Here is a 14,278-nt window from a genome sequence, read left to right on the forward strand (position 1 = left end):
ATCTGATTTGAGTAGCTAAATGCCTCACCTGTTCTGTATTAGCTTTTACTTTCCCCAGTAGAAAAGCTCCTTAAGTTTTTCACTGTTCTTTCCCTGTTACTCATTGTTCTGCGTTTTGTTTGAAGCTTTGGTTGTTGGGTTTCCCTTTGTTGCCCCCCCCTTCACCAATAATTTTAATACAAAATAGAAGCTGAAGGTATGAACTCTAAAATGTTTTTTTTCTTCACATCTGTAGTTTCATCGGAGACTGGGAAATTATATTTTTGTCCTCACTGAAGAATCTTTTGATGCCACTAACCTGTGACTCCGAGACCAGCAGCAGAAACCGACTGAGTTCAGTGAAACAGCTGATACTTCAGCACAATGAGGATCCATCTTTAACCCTAACCCTCTTAATCAAACAGGCATAAACAGCAAAGATTTGGTTTATCATTTAATAATGATATCAGTTCATGGCCAACAATGGGTTAAAAAAAAAAAGAAAAACTGCTTTAAAAAAAAAAAAAAAGAAAAACGTTTTTTTCTACACATTTCAAATTTGTAGTAAAAATTATTAAAAAGGAATTAAATCATAAGTAAGAAGAAGCAGAAACGTGTCAAATAACAGAAAGAGGAAAATAAATCACACCAACAACTTGTAAATGTTTGCCTGACTTCATCAATGTGCCTCTGTTGTCTACTCATGGACAAACTCTCTGCTAGAACACGTGGAAATTTCAGAATGTAGTCTGTCATACACAGGCTCAGCATCATTTACAATAGCATGAACCTGAGTAACAAAACAGCTATTGCATGATAGGCAATCATCCTGGGGTTGATGCCTACCATCCATCCTGTAGAGATTTCACTACAAGAGTTTGAATTCTAACAGGAAGTAAATTGTAAGGACTAAAACTCAATTTTATATATGTATCTTAAGCTATTAAACTGTGGATAGTCAACAGAAAGCTCTGTCAGCAACAAAAGGATGCAATGTCAAACATTTTCATCCATGTAAACATAAATAAGTCACTAGTCAGAAAGTGCTACAAGTGTTAAAGTTCAAGCTATTCAGCAAACATGATCATAGAGTGCAAAACGGGTGATTCTTCTCCAAATCCATTTACCACAGTGGTCTGAGGAACTTGAGCGATCGGATGGAGATGGAGGACAGGGTAAATGGTGAAGGGTTTCTAGTCCTCGCAGCCCAGCAGCTCCATGCGTAGAGTGATTCGTTCGTGCCATTCCCAGGGGATGACCTTGATGTATCGAGCGTAGAACGGAGGCTCAAACAGGTTCTTCTTATGGGTGTTGTTGTCAATGTTTCCTTGGAAAAGCTGAAAATAAAAGTTGAGTCAAAGTTTTACTTACAGGGTAAATTTGCTGTGCATAAAGCATGTTATGTGCAATCTTCTTTGAAGAGTCTCAGCCCTGCTGTCACAGTTGAAGGAGTGAGGAAGGCGACCAACTACTTCAATTTGAACCAAGCAGAAGCGACAGTTGTGTGATGTCCATTAAACTGAGCTGTGCTTCCTTTTCACAAACACCCAGCAACACCCAGACAGCCAGTATGTCATCGGTCTTCAAGCTCTGTGCTCAGTTAAAACATCAAAGCTTGTTTTGCAGTTTTAATGGATCATTTGTGTTCAACTGCTGTGGCTAAAATTCTCATTAAAAGGGAGTTTATAATGAGGACAAAAGCTCTTCCACTCCTTCAGCGAGGACCAGCTTACACTAATCTTTAACTTTTTGTACTTTTTTGGACTACGGTTTTTACAAAAACAATTCTTCAAAGCAAAAATAAACCCCACTGACTTAGACATACAGTGCTGTGCTACAAGTCTTGAGCCAACCCATATTTCTTTATATGTTGCCAGGAATTCAAACACGTGCAAACATAAATGTAAACACTACATAAAAGGCAAAAAGTGCTTGTACAATTCTAATTATCTTGAAATTCAGTATTTGGTATGAGCTTGTTTATTCCTCAACACAGCCTGAACCCTTTCTGTCATTTCTTAAAGGAGTCTTCAGGAATAGTTCTCCAGGCTTCTTGAAGGACATCCCAAAGCTCTTCTTTGGATGTCGGCTGCTTTTTGTTCCGTTCTCTGTCAGGATGATCCCACACTGATTCAATAATGTTGTTCATCCCTCCATAAGACCTGTTGCCACTGATTTTCAGTCCACTTCTTGTGTCATTTGACATACTTTTCTCCCTGTTTCCCTTCAGTAAGATTGGCTACTTGACAGCCATCCATGGAGACCATTTCTGATGAGGCTTCAGTGAACAGTAGATGGGCAGCTGAAGATCCAGATGCATCTCTCAAGTCCTGTATCAGGTCTTTGCTGGATTTTTTTTTCTATTTTTTAAAGACTTCACTTTTAAACTGTTCATCTGCTGTGGATAATTTTTTTAGGCCAGACAGTTTTTCTGTCCTCAAAGTCTTTGTACAGTTTTCACAGATTTTCTTTCCGCCACACTTCTCACCCTGCTGGGAAATGCCAAGTTCTCAGCTCATAACTCTGGGAATCACCTTGTTGGTAAAAAATATTATTCTAAGTCTGTCAGACTGTTATCTTTCGCAATTTTCATAGATGTAACTTAAGTTATATATATATTATATATATTTGCGACAGGCCAGGCTAAAGATACAAATAAAAATATTTTTTTTGCTCAGTTGCCTGTTATGTGTAGACACAACACCTTGAGTTGGGTGTCTTTTTATGCCTCAATGATTCATAGGTCAGTGTTTAGTGGCTGGACTGAAAATGAAGCAAAAAGCAGCTGATGTTTAATGAAAAGCTTCAAAAGACCTTCAGAAAACCTGGGGAACTATTGCTCAGGATCACTTTAAAAGATTACAAACAATTCTGACTTCTTGGAAGCAAAATGATAGACATTTGGGGTGGCTCAAGACTTCTGTATAATATTTTATGTACACAGAATACTGTATGGATGGAAGACATTTCAGGTATAACCACGCTCGTCTGACCTTATCGTTGCCGGTGCTCTCATCTTTCACTATACGCCATGATTCTCCATCATTGCTGTATGCAACTTTAAACTCTGACACAAACTGCACCACCCCAAAGTCCTTTGCACCCTGAGTGATGATTCCTGTGAGGCGTTTTGTCTTCTGAAGATCAACCTGTGGAGGGACCAGAGAAAACTTTGAAATTCTCCAGAACCTGCAGGCTTCAAGGAAATATTATCAGTAAAGACGTCACTAAAGTTTCCAGCACCTGGATCCACTCTGAACGGTTGTTGTTGGCGGGAGACCAAGCGTTTGTCTTTCCTGCCTTATCCAGTCGGGCAAACTGAGGGTGCCAAGTGAAAGTATCGATGCCCCATGTGCAGAAAGTGCTGGAGGCTGAAAGTTGGTCGTCGGAGACGAGGCGAGACTTCATTCCAAGAGGTTCAGAGCAACCTGCCGCGTTTGAATAAACTGTGAATCCAAGGCAAATGGCAAGATGGAAGGAGAGGAAGGCAAAGAGACAGAAAGAGAAAAAACAGACAAGAAATGGAACAATTAAATTCACCCGATAAAGAGAGGAATCAGCTTCACCCACCATTTGAAGAAAATTAAGAAAATCCACAAAGCATGCGACTGATTAAATCAATTTAACACCCACCGACAGCCAAATGAAAGGAATAGAAAGAGGTGTACAGAGAATAAAAGTAAAGATAATAAAGTTCACAAAGCTACGAACTCATCTGTTTACATAAACCCTGTTTCCCTGTAAAGGTTATAATTATTACAATCAGAGAGGACAAAGGATGAAGGCGGACAAGTTGTTGTGTTGTGAGTTCTGTGACTGGCTGCTATTATTGTTGCATGGCAAATGCTTTCCACAGACTATTGTTTATACAATACTCTTTCTATGTGGTCTTAAAACTAGATGCTTTGCAGTTTAAAATAAACATTTAACTACCCTTTTGCCCGTCAGTGTGATCACAGAAAGAAGACATCAACACAGTAAAACAATGGAGAGTGGGTAAATTAAACAAAGCCTCGGTGTGCCGCTGCTCTTAAATAAGGTTTACAGATGAAATGCCTTGACTTGACTTGATTTGACATCATATTAGATTTTTACCTGCCCTCAACATCTGCAAAGTTTCAGAACTTTCTGTGAGAGTTAAAACTGTAAGGGGTGTTTACCATTGAGCTCACAGCCCACCAGCTCCAAGCGCAGCGTGCAAGCTCTGCGGCAAACCACAGGAATGATGCGGATGTACTGCGCCACGATAGGAGGCTCAAAAAGGTTGGTCTTTGTGCTGTCATTATCGATGTTCCCCACAAAAACCTGCAGCACACAAACAAGAGGTGAGTATACTGAAGAAAATACAGCTGTCTCTGAGAAATAACACATTATTTATAACAGTGTAACGTCTAACCTTATCCCTGCGTATGGAATCTGCTTTGTAAGTGATGTAACTGATTCCATCCAAGCTGCTCGCCACTTTGAAGGCCTTGATGTACTCAGCCGCACCCATGCGACTTGCTCCCTGAGTGATGATGCCCGTCAGACGCATCTTCTTCTGCATATTAATCTTTATGGAAACATTCATGCGTCAGCCAGTGTCATTGCTCTTATTTGTCGTTGTTATGACTTTAAAATGCTTGCTTCTCTCACCTCAATCCATGGGTTCCTGTCATGTGTGGCTGACGTCCAGGCGTTGACGATGCCTTGGTTGTTGAGTCGAGCCAACTCTGGGCCCCAGCGCTGAAGACCTAGAACGCCATAGTGCACCGAGGACGCAGAAATCTGGGACTCCACAATTGCTCCTCCTTCCATCCCCAGCAGAGAAATACAACCTGGCAAGCAATATTTCTGAGTTCTTTACCTCTAAAGTGTTTCAATATTTTACCTATCTCAAGGTCATTTTACAATGTATCTTTTAATGATTTGGAAAGAAATCACTCTGTGTATATCTGGGAGACGATAGATGGTGAACATACGTTGCTGGCACTGCTTTCCAACATACGGTGAAGGGCACTGGCAAGTGTAGTCTCCATCAAGATCTCGACAGGTCCCACCATTCTTACAAGGCTGCTTGGCACAGTCATTCACATCTGACAAACACAACAATCAGTTCATTTTAAATGTCCTAAAACTAAATCTTAGATTAAAGAAATATTCTGTGTCAAACAACAAGCACAAAAAAGGATTACTGTTGGAGCTGTGGAGCCCACCTGCCCAACAATGACTCAGAGAGAACAGGCGGCTGTGACGGGTGAACCACCACAATAGCCTCACTGTGTCTCCAACATACAATTGTGACAAGTAATTTCTCTTGAATCTAACACGACGACAGAAATGCCCCAGAGGGCAACACTGAGCTGGAGAAGCAGGTTTTGGGATGAAAGGTTAGTCGATGAATGCGATATTTAGAGGTTTTATTAATATTCTGTCCATCTCAGAATATCCACTCAGGGACCAGAATGAGCACAAACAGGATTATTAGGAGAAAATTTTCCAATAAAAGTAATTAGTTAGGTGTGATAGCTTTTTCTTCTTTTACAAAAGACTCATTTTAGGAACAATCTCTGCAAATCAGCCACAACTACAAGTCCTATAGAATTGGCAATGGTTGCATTTTTCTTAAAGTAACATTGTCTCTAATATTTTGTCACTGTCACATAAATTAAAAAATAAATAAATGCATAATTACAGTAACCATGGCAACGAAGCATGTCTGCCCTTACATCCTTGATACCTCTTGAACATGCAATGCACACTAATTTCCACAAGGTGGAACACTTCCACAGCAACAACAGATGTTTATTGAAGAGCTTTGGGGTGGATGTGCAGTTTCAGCTGATCAGCAGCAGATTTGATTCTTTCCATTTGTCTGATTGACCTACATATTCTAAAAGAGGGCTGATAAAGCAGGCAACCAGAGTGATCAATCAAAATATTAAATTCACTGTTGACAGAATTTTTTGGATGTGCTTGATACCAGTTGATGTTTGTGATGTTCCCCTGATCCAAATGCATACATTTAGAGAGTACTCACCAAACCCAGATCAGGTCTGAGTACAGACAGTTTTTGTTTCTTCCAAACAGAACCCCTCAAAACCAACAGCTAGACACAGTCAAAACAATCTGTTAAATGACTCATGTATGAATATGTATGTGCATATACCCACTGTCTGCATCTGTTTGAGTGTGTAAATGTACTGGCTCTACATTTCCTGTATGTGTATCAATACATTTAGCTGCCAGACCAGATAACAGAATATCATTTTAACCAGTCACCTGAGAAAAACTAATACACAAAATTTCTTGAAAAAAAGAGCAAGCCTAAACCGAGCACAAGCCATCCACTGTGCCTGTGTGCTACATTTTCTGTGTCTCCTTAACACCTAGAAACTTCTGAACTGAAGCAGATGACAAACTGACGTAATGCCACTTGGGTCTGTTTGGGTCCTGTTCCCGTTAATGCTAAGAGGATTGGTCTCAACTCAAAAACAAATGCCACAACACTGGCTCAGCACAGCTAATACCATTGAGAAACAAGCGATTTTACTTAGAGGTAGACTGGAAATTACTTTTATCCGACCAGCAAGATACTGCCAGTACTGAATATTTCATCGTCTGAAGGGAGATTTTCTTTTTTTCAAACTGAAACTCTAAATCCTTGTAATTTTTCAATTGTCTCTAGAATTGCAATGGAAATTTCCCTTCTTACACAACAACCTCTCCTTATTCACCTCAGATTGTTCATATAATTATTCTCAGCTGTGAATGTGTGTGAACAGTTAATACTGGACAGGTTCCAACTCATTCACTTTGATTGTAGTCCAACCAGTGAAAATTTAGCTGATTAAAGATTAGCAGATTTTTGTTAGTAGACTTCGCCAACGAACATACAGTTGGTAGTCAGACTCTGGGCTTTGGGAGGATTCGTTCAACATTTTTTTCAGCGAGTTCTCCTTTCAGCATCAGCCTCTTTTAAAAAATGTTTCCTGTAATAAACCCAAAGCTGTCCAATAATTAAACAAGCTTCAGTATCTTCTGAAGAGGACACAATGGAATCAATTATCATCAAAACTTAATCTGATTGGATCAAACTTCAGCACAAAAAGATGCAGTGTTGACCGTGTGTGGAGGGAATCTGCATGCTAAGAGACTTGGAGGGGTCTTTTACTAATTAGCCAAACAGAATAACCACAGAACCCGCTGAAAGAGTTCCTTTCATGAAACTGCTGAGCAGACACATCACTTTCACTGCTGACATTGTGGCAGGGTGGAAAAACCTCTCGAGTGCTCACACTTGTAGAGAAATCTGCTAAAAGTGGAGTTTTCACTTTGGACTCTGGTCTGCTGCAAAAAATATATAAATGATCTGCTGGGATTGCAATGATTATGTAAACATGTGACTTTGAAGCAGCACAAGGCAAAAAGCTGGCAGCTCAGAGACCTGAGATCCAGGCAGAAGAAAACTTACTGATCTGGCAGTGCACTCCCTCAAAGCCAGGCTGACATCTGCAGATGTATTCATTGAAAACATCTCCTCGTCTGGTCGGAGCGATGACTTCACAAGTCCCATCGTTCTTACAGGGGTTAGGACTGCAGGGTCCTGAAGGAGGGAAGAAAAGACTTTGTTAGTCCAAATATACCAACAACCACGACTTTCCTCCGGAAAACTGTGTTTCCAATCTACCTGTCTCTGTCAGGTTACAGGTGTCGCCAGCAAAGCCATCCGCACAGATGCAGATGAAGGGATCTTCTCCTACGCCCGTCACACATGTTGCTCCATTATGGCAAACATTAACTTCACAGTAGTCACCTGGGACAATAACACACAGCGAAACAGGGAGTGTAAGGATTATCAAAACTACCATAACGACATATTTTAACAACAGAGTGTGTGTATCTTTCCCTCTTATCGTATCTTCTCATATCCTGGTACATGAAAATGCATTGTGGCGTCTGTATTCTTGTTTTGCAGGAGCTATCTCCTCACTTGTGTGGGAAAAAAACAGACAAAACTAAATGACCTTGTTCAAGAAACACAGTAAAAATTCTTGTTTTTCTCCTCTCTCCGGGCTTCTTCTCTTTTGGCCTTGCTAAAGGTTTTTGCTCAAATAAACATAGACATTTGTTTTACTGCCTCACTTTAATTATCTTCATTTGGTACATTTTCAATAACTTATTACTATTTTTCCATATCATGAACAAGTTTTAAGTCCTCACACTCAAGTCCATATTCATGGTTGATAAATCCAGGGTACTATGTAATGTAATTTCCCTGTTACAGTACAGCTACAATACATTAAATCGAAAAATATTATCAATGCTTTAGAAAGTAAGTACTTATTTTCTGCATGGTTATTGTTGGATGCTGTCTTGCATTTGGGAAATGAATTGATAGGTGGAAGGGAATTTCAAAATAACACACTGTTGAATCACTGGATAGATCTCAGGTATTTTTAGACCAAAAGGCTCAAGTTCAAGTGAAAACATCAAATCACAAGCGTTAAAGTCAAAGTCAGAGGTTATCTTAATTTTAGTATAAAGTATAAAGTCACCACATAAGTGAGCTCAAAATAAATATATTTAAGCTATAGAGCACACTCTGAATTATTTTTAGCTTTCTTGAGCGAGAAAACCTTAGATGTGGTATCATTGTTCCAAATTCTGTTCGTTAAATAGAAGAAAATGATAAAGAATCAGGTTTGTGGTGTAAAATGTGCTTTTCCTCACTCTCGTTATATACAAACTTTTCAACTTTTTTGATAATTTTACTCCATTATATTTCAAAGCGAAGTGATTGGTAACCAGTTACTTTATAAGATTAAGATTTTAATCAAACAAATGCTATTGTGTGATTGTTTTTCTTAGATTATACTGTAGAAGTAGAGCTGAAACACTTGGCTGATTGGGCTAAAATGAATTAAAAACTATTTCTGAAAAGCTTTCAGGTAACTTTCAAGTAAACACAACAACGTTTCAAGCTTTTTAAATGTGCAACTTTGCTGGTATTCTTTCAGCAATTTTGATACTTTAGATGTTTGTGCTAATAATGAGTGGACAACGTTCATATTTTGATGATGCTGCTTTGAGAACAAACACCAATAAAGTAACAGAAAAAACGATCAGAAGATTTATTTACAATAAAACAAATCATTATCTGCAGTCTGATATGACAACAGTAAAATGTAGTTTCATAATAATGCTTGAATAATAATCACGTAATATTGTAACAGTCAATGGCAGCATTTTCCTGCCATGGGTATTTATTGTGATTACCGTTTCCTCATCATTCTCACATACTTTCACATAAGTAACACTATCACTGCAGTCCTTTAACTTCAAAGTAAGTTTTCCCAAAGTTTTACATACTTTGACCTAACTTCTTCTTACTTCTTCTTGCACTGTTCAAGTGAAACAAACTATAAAAACAACAGTTCCTTTCCTGGAAACATTGAACTACATATTTCTTCACTAGAACCTAGAAGATATTGATTTAAAGAGTCACCAAAACGGAGGCAGGATAGCCTGAGTTATCAAAACTTTTCATCTCTTTACAGGAGCCCATCACTCCAAAGACAGTATGGATCTATGTTTCTATATTTTCCTGGTTGGGGGGCTAGGATACATGCGTGGCATTGTTGGGTCTCCTCCCAGTGAGCCATTGGTACAATGAAACTTCAGTTATGACAGGCACTGGATGCATTGTGTTTGCTCTTTGTCGATGGAGTTTCAGGCCTGAGCATTTGGAACAACAAAGTGGAGATGCAGCTGTGACACCCAACTTGCTGACTCACAGATCCTGGTTGGACCAAGTAAAATAAAGGGAAAAACCTCCAGCAGGATACGCAGAGCATAGATTTACGAGTCCCACTTGAGCTGTCAAAATGGCAACACCTTTTACTCATGTTGCTCTTTTCTTCCCCAGCCCGCTGACTCATCAGACGCCACGTCAGAGTCAAATTTCAAGCTTTGAGCAGCCCAAGCAGAATCCACAGAAGTTTATTTTCATTTTGTTTGCCAGTGAGGTCAAAATATGAAATTAATTTATTCATATGGTACCTAATTCATAATGGAATTAAAAGGGTAAGTAGCAGCCAGGTACTGTTAATCAGATGCACTTGATTAATTAATCATTAACAAGTGTGACCACCTCTATAAAAGCAGAAGTTTTGGCAGTTTGCTGGTCTGAAGCTTTTAGGTGTGTGTTGGCGCAATGCCAAGGAGGAAAGACATCAACAATGATCTAAGAGAAGCAGTTGTTGTTGCCCATCAAACTTTGAAGGGTTGAGTCATATCCAAACTATATTGAGTCCATCGTTCTACAGTAAGAAAGATTATTCACAAATGGAAAACAGTCAAGAAATTTGCCAATCTTCCAAGGAGTGGACGTCCCAACATCATCAGTCAAAGGCTAAGAGAAACTGCAAAAAACCCCAAGACCTCCATCTCAGACTTTATTGGCTTCAGTTAGCATGTTAAATGATAAATTTCATGAGAGCACAATTAGAAAAAGACTGAACAAGTATGACTTGTTTAGAAGGGATGCAGGAGAAAGCCTTCTCTGTCCAAAAAGAACATGGCAGCACAGCTTCAGTTTGCAAAGATGCATCTTAAAAAGAAACATGACTTCTGGATTTAATGTTCTGTGGACAGACCACACCAAAGTGGAGATGTTTGGTCATAATGCACAGCAGCATGTTTAGAGAAAACCAAACACAGCATATCAGCACAAACACCTCACACCAGCTGTCAAGCACGGTGGTGGAGGGCTGATGATGTGGGCTTGTTCTGCAGCCACAGGACCTGGACACCTTGCAGTCATTGAGTCCACCATGAACTTCTCTGGATACCAAAGTATTCTAGAGTCAAATGTGAGGCCATCTATCCGACAGCTAAAGCTTTGGCTGAAACTGGATCATCATCAACAGGACGATGATCCCAAACACAGCAGCAAATCTACAACAGAATGTCTGAAAAAGAAAAGAATCAAGGTGTTGCAATGGTCCAGACCTCAACCTGACTGAAATGCTGTGGTGGGACCTTAGAGAGCTGCGCATAAACCAATGTTTACAAATCTTTATGAACTGAACCCACGCTGCAAAGACGAGGGGGACAAAATTTCTCCAGAATATGAGTCTGATAAATGTCATACAGAAAAACAAGTTGTTGCTGCTAAAGGTTCTACAAGTTGATGAATCACGGGATGTCATTAGTTTTTTCCCACACTGCTTCCTTCCATTTTGACTTAGTTTTTGCTAAATAATGACATTGTGTAATATGTCATGTGTTGTTGTTCATTAGAGCTTGTATTTACTTCTTTCTAAGACCTGGCAAGAACCAGGTTATTTTTCATTTTGTCCTGTTGCATAAAGATTTAGAATAGAGAGATAATTTAAAACAACTGTTAAAATAAGCAGGAAAACTTTCGTGCAACTGGTTTCTTGTTGTGCCAACAGTTAAAATCCTATTTGAGAACAAATTCACCAGAACAAAACAGAAAGGCGTAAACATTTCCAGCATGCTAATACCAAGCCACTGCAGACAGTTGAACATCTTTATGTTCTGGATTAAGAGCTTGCAGGATTAGCCATGTTGCTCTTTCAAGACTGAGCCGTTACACAAGAGTGTAGGAGCTCAGAGGAACTCTGGGCATGCCGCACACCTGACCAACAGGTGGATAATATTCAGCCCCCGAATGTATACAAACATCACGGCAGCACAGAGAAAGAGAGCCAAAGCACCTGATGGCAACAGGTGTTTGACTGACACATTTCAAGTCCTGCAGGTCGATGGCACGTTTGAGTGAACAGCTGGTTCATGCAGGCTCCAGACATGAGCACATATGGTGTTGCTTCTTGCTCCATCTGCATCGCCTCTTTGTGTGACCAGAAAGGTGTCCACAGGTGTCCACTTCAATACAATATAAGACGAGCAGACAATTTTAGTAGAATACAGGCTTTGAGGTGCATTACTGTTTCCACATATGTCTGGAAATACATTCAAGAAATGACTGCAAATGGTGCATGAGGGACACAAATAGAAGAACTGCCTCTTTCAATGACCACTATGCAAAACAGGACTAAGCAATAACAGTCTCACATGTAATAACAGAGTCATGCACCCCACCAGGAAAATAATAAGCTGGTATGGCTATGTAATCAGTATGTACCGATTACATCGCGACTGCCCTGAGGGATAAACTGCATCCTGAATGTTTCAGTCCCCTGACAGATCAAATGAAAACATTTTCAGAACAACTCTGTCAAGTTGACAATCACAGATGATGCGTTTAAGAGCGGAGTAGAAAGAATATTTCGGAGAAATGACTGCATTTTAATCGGTTACCAACCTGTTGCACATCTCCTCTTTAGCCATTCTTTAACACCCTCCCACGGCACTTTTTACAACACAATGACACTTTGATTTACAGTCTAAAAAACAAGAAGCAGAAGAAGCCAAACAGGTTCACGACCTAGTTACGTTTCTCCAGGAAAAAAATCACATCTGGAAAAAGGAAAAAAATGCTATGGAAAATACGACTGGGTGGAAGTTTCCAAGTCCACTTGTAAACAACACGGAAAAAGGGTGAATGGACTCTTTTTATTTAAAAAAGAAGTTGCCAACACCTAAGAGCAACAACCAAGAGCCTTTGAGGAGTTTTGCATACGATTAATGAGTTTCGAAACGCTTCGTCAGTTTGAAAGGACACTTACCTCTGACCGAATACAGGCAAAGAAGAAGACTAAATGCTCCTACATACGCTGTTACTACAAGCCCAGTCCGTTTCATATTTGTTTACCCTAAATTATGTTTGTTCGTCGGTATTGTTTCTTCGGAGCGACGTCGTACCGCTAAACTCAAGTAGTGTTTCCTTAAAGTGCTGTGGGAAATATCGGAATTCAGACTGTGTAGTCAAGTAAAGGCGATGGGATTTTTTTTTTTTTGATAATTCCCGATTGAGGTGACAACATGTGACGTCTTCCAATGGGCGGAGACGTCCACTGAAGCTTGATTCATGGCTGCCGATTATGCACATCTAGTGTTTTCTTTGCTCCTTGTTTAATACTCGCAAATACTTATTTTTTAAAATAAAAAAAATAAAAAGCCAAGAATGAAATCTAGCCAAAAAAGAGCTGTTTGTAAATTTTGCGTTTAGTATTTTACTTGATTTATATATTTATGGGGAATATCTTAACCTACTTGCACAATATCCGCAGGCATCATGCACTTAATTATTCCTCTTCATCATGAAATAATCTAAAACTAAGGTGACTGAAATGTATCATATAGTCTAACGTGGTTCAGTCTAAGAGTCACTGTCATTCCAAATAAGACATGATATGACTTGTTATGACTAGCCTATTTTATGATGATAAGTGAAGGCACCACTATGCCCATTGAGCGACACGGTAGGTTATTGAAGGGATATTTTCCACCAGTAATGAAAGAGTTGTGAAAAAAAGTCTCATTGGTTTGACGACAAAGTGGCCACAGCAGCAACATCCTGTCTAATGAAGAAACATGAATACAAGGAGTGATTTAACATAGGGGCTCTTTCGAATAATCCCTGTGGGAAAACTCTGCTTTTGACTGTTGCCAACTATTTGGAAACAGAGCAGCACTCTTTACTTTGGCCATGAGCATTGATTAGATTAATGACAAATATCTTCACTGCATGCATTAGCTTTGGAGTCAATGCATTAGATTAGACAGAGGGCATTAGATAAAAAACTAAATGTCATCATCAATAAAACATAACTGCCCCACTAGAAATAAAAATAAATAAATAAATAGTGACAGAGGTTCCTGTTGTTTCAAGATATTTGACTATAATCAGGCTTTTAAAAAAACAAAACAATGTAGTTTACAATTATGTAAATAAACCTATTTGAATCACCGAGCCACTGAAACATTAATTAATTTGGCCCTTTTAAAATTTGTAAGTTGTGCATGACAACTGGTTGACAACTAAATACAATCATTTCTTAAACTCTGTCCCCATCTGGTGGGTACTGTGTTGTAATTGCAAGAATGTATCTCTCAACTTTGGTCCACCGTGGACTAAATAAACACATTGTAAACTTTTTAATCACTTTCTAAAACTTAGAAAGCATACTGATTAAAAAAAACACTCGACTGAACTGCTTACGGCTATAACTGGATTAGAAGCTCTAGCAACTGTGCCGTTGCCATGTTTTTATTGTGTGTGTGCCATAAATTTGAATAAAACTGAAATATCTCATCTGAACTGAGCAGATGGTACAACAAATAGTTTGATTTTTGGTAGGTTTTGTATCATAACAATAACTATTAGCCG

General features: G+C 39.1%; 1 protein-coding gene across 2 annotated transcripts; it reads right to left on the minus strand.

The window, feature by feature from the left end:
* Positions 1-452: 452 nt before the first annotated feature.
* LOC140302152 (lactadherin-like) lies at positions 453-12,904 on the minus strand. Of its 2 annotated transcripts, none has more exons than XM_072380936.1 (10): positions 12,675-12,904; positions 7,649-7,774; positions 7,433-7,564; positions 4,941-5,054; positions 4,615-4,796; positions 4,376-4,531; positions 4,140-4,284; positions 3,223-3,407; positions 2,973-3,128; positions 453-1,316 (listed from the first exon to the last, which is right to left on the minus strand). In XM_072380936.1, exons 1-10 carry the CDS (start codon positions 12,748-12,750, stop codon positions 1,173-1,175), a joined length of 1,416 nt encoding a protein of 471 aa, XP_072237037.1. In that variant the 5' UTR covers positions 12,751-12,904; the 3' UTR covers positions 453-1,172. The 2 variants fall into 2 exon arrangements, with proteins under 2 accessions (XP_072237037.1, XP_072237036.1); XM_072380935.1 differs by having other exon boundaries at positions 3,223-3,425.
* Positions 12,905-14,278: the final 1,374 nt, after the last annotated feature.

This window comes from Leuresthes tenuis, unplaced genomic scaffold, assembly GCF_036924035.1.
Source record: "Leuresthes tenuis unplaced genomic scaffold, fLeuTen1.0.hap1 SCAF_2, whole genome shotgun sequence".
Taxonomy (NCBI): domain Eukaryota; kingdom Metazoa; phylum Chordata; class Actinopteri; order Atheriniformes; family Atherinopsidae; genus Leuresthes; species Leuresthes tenuis.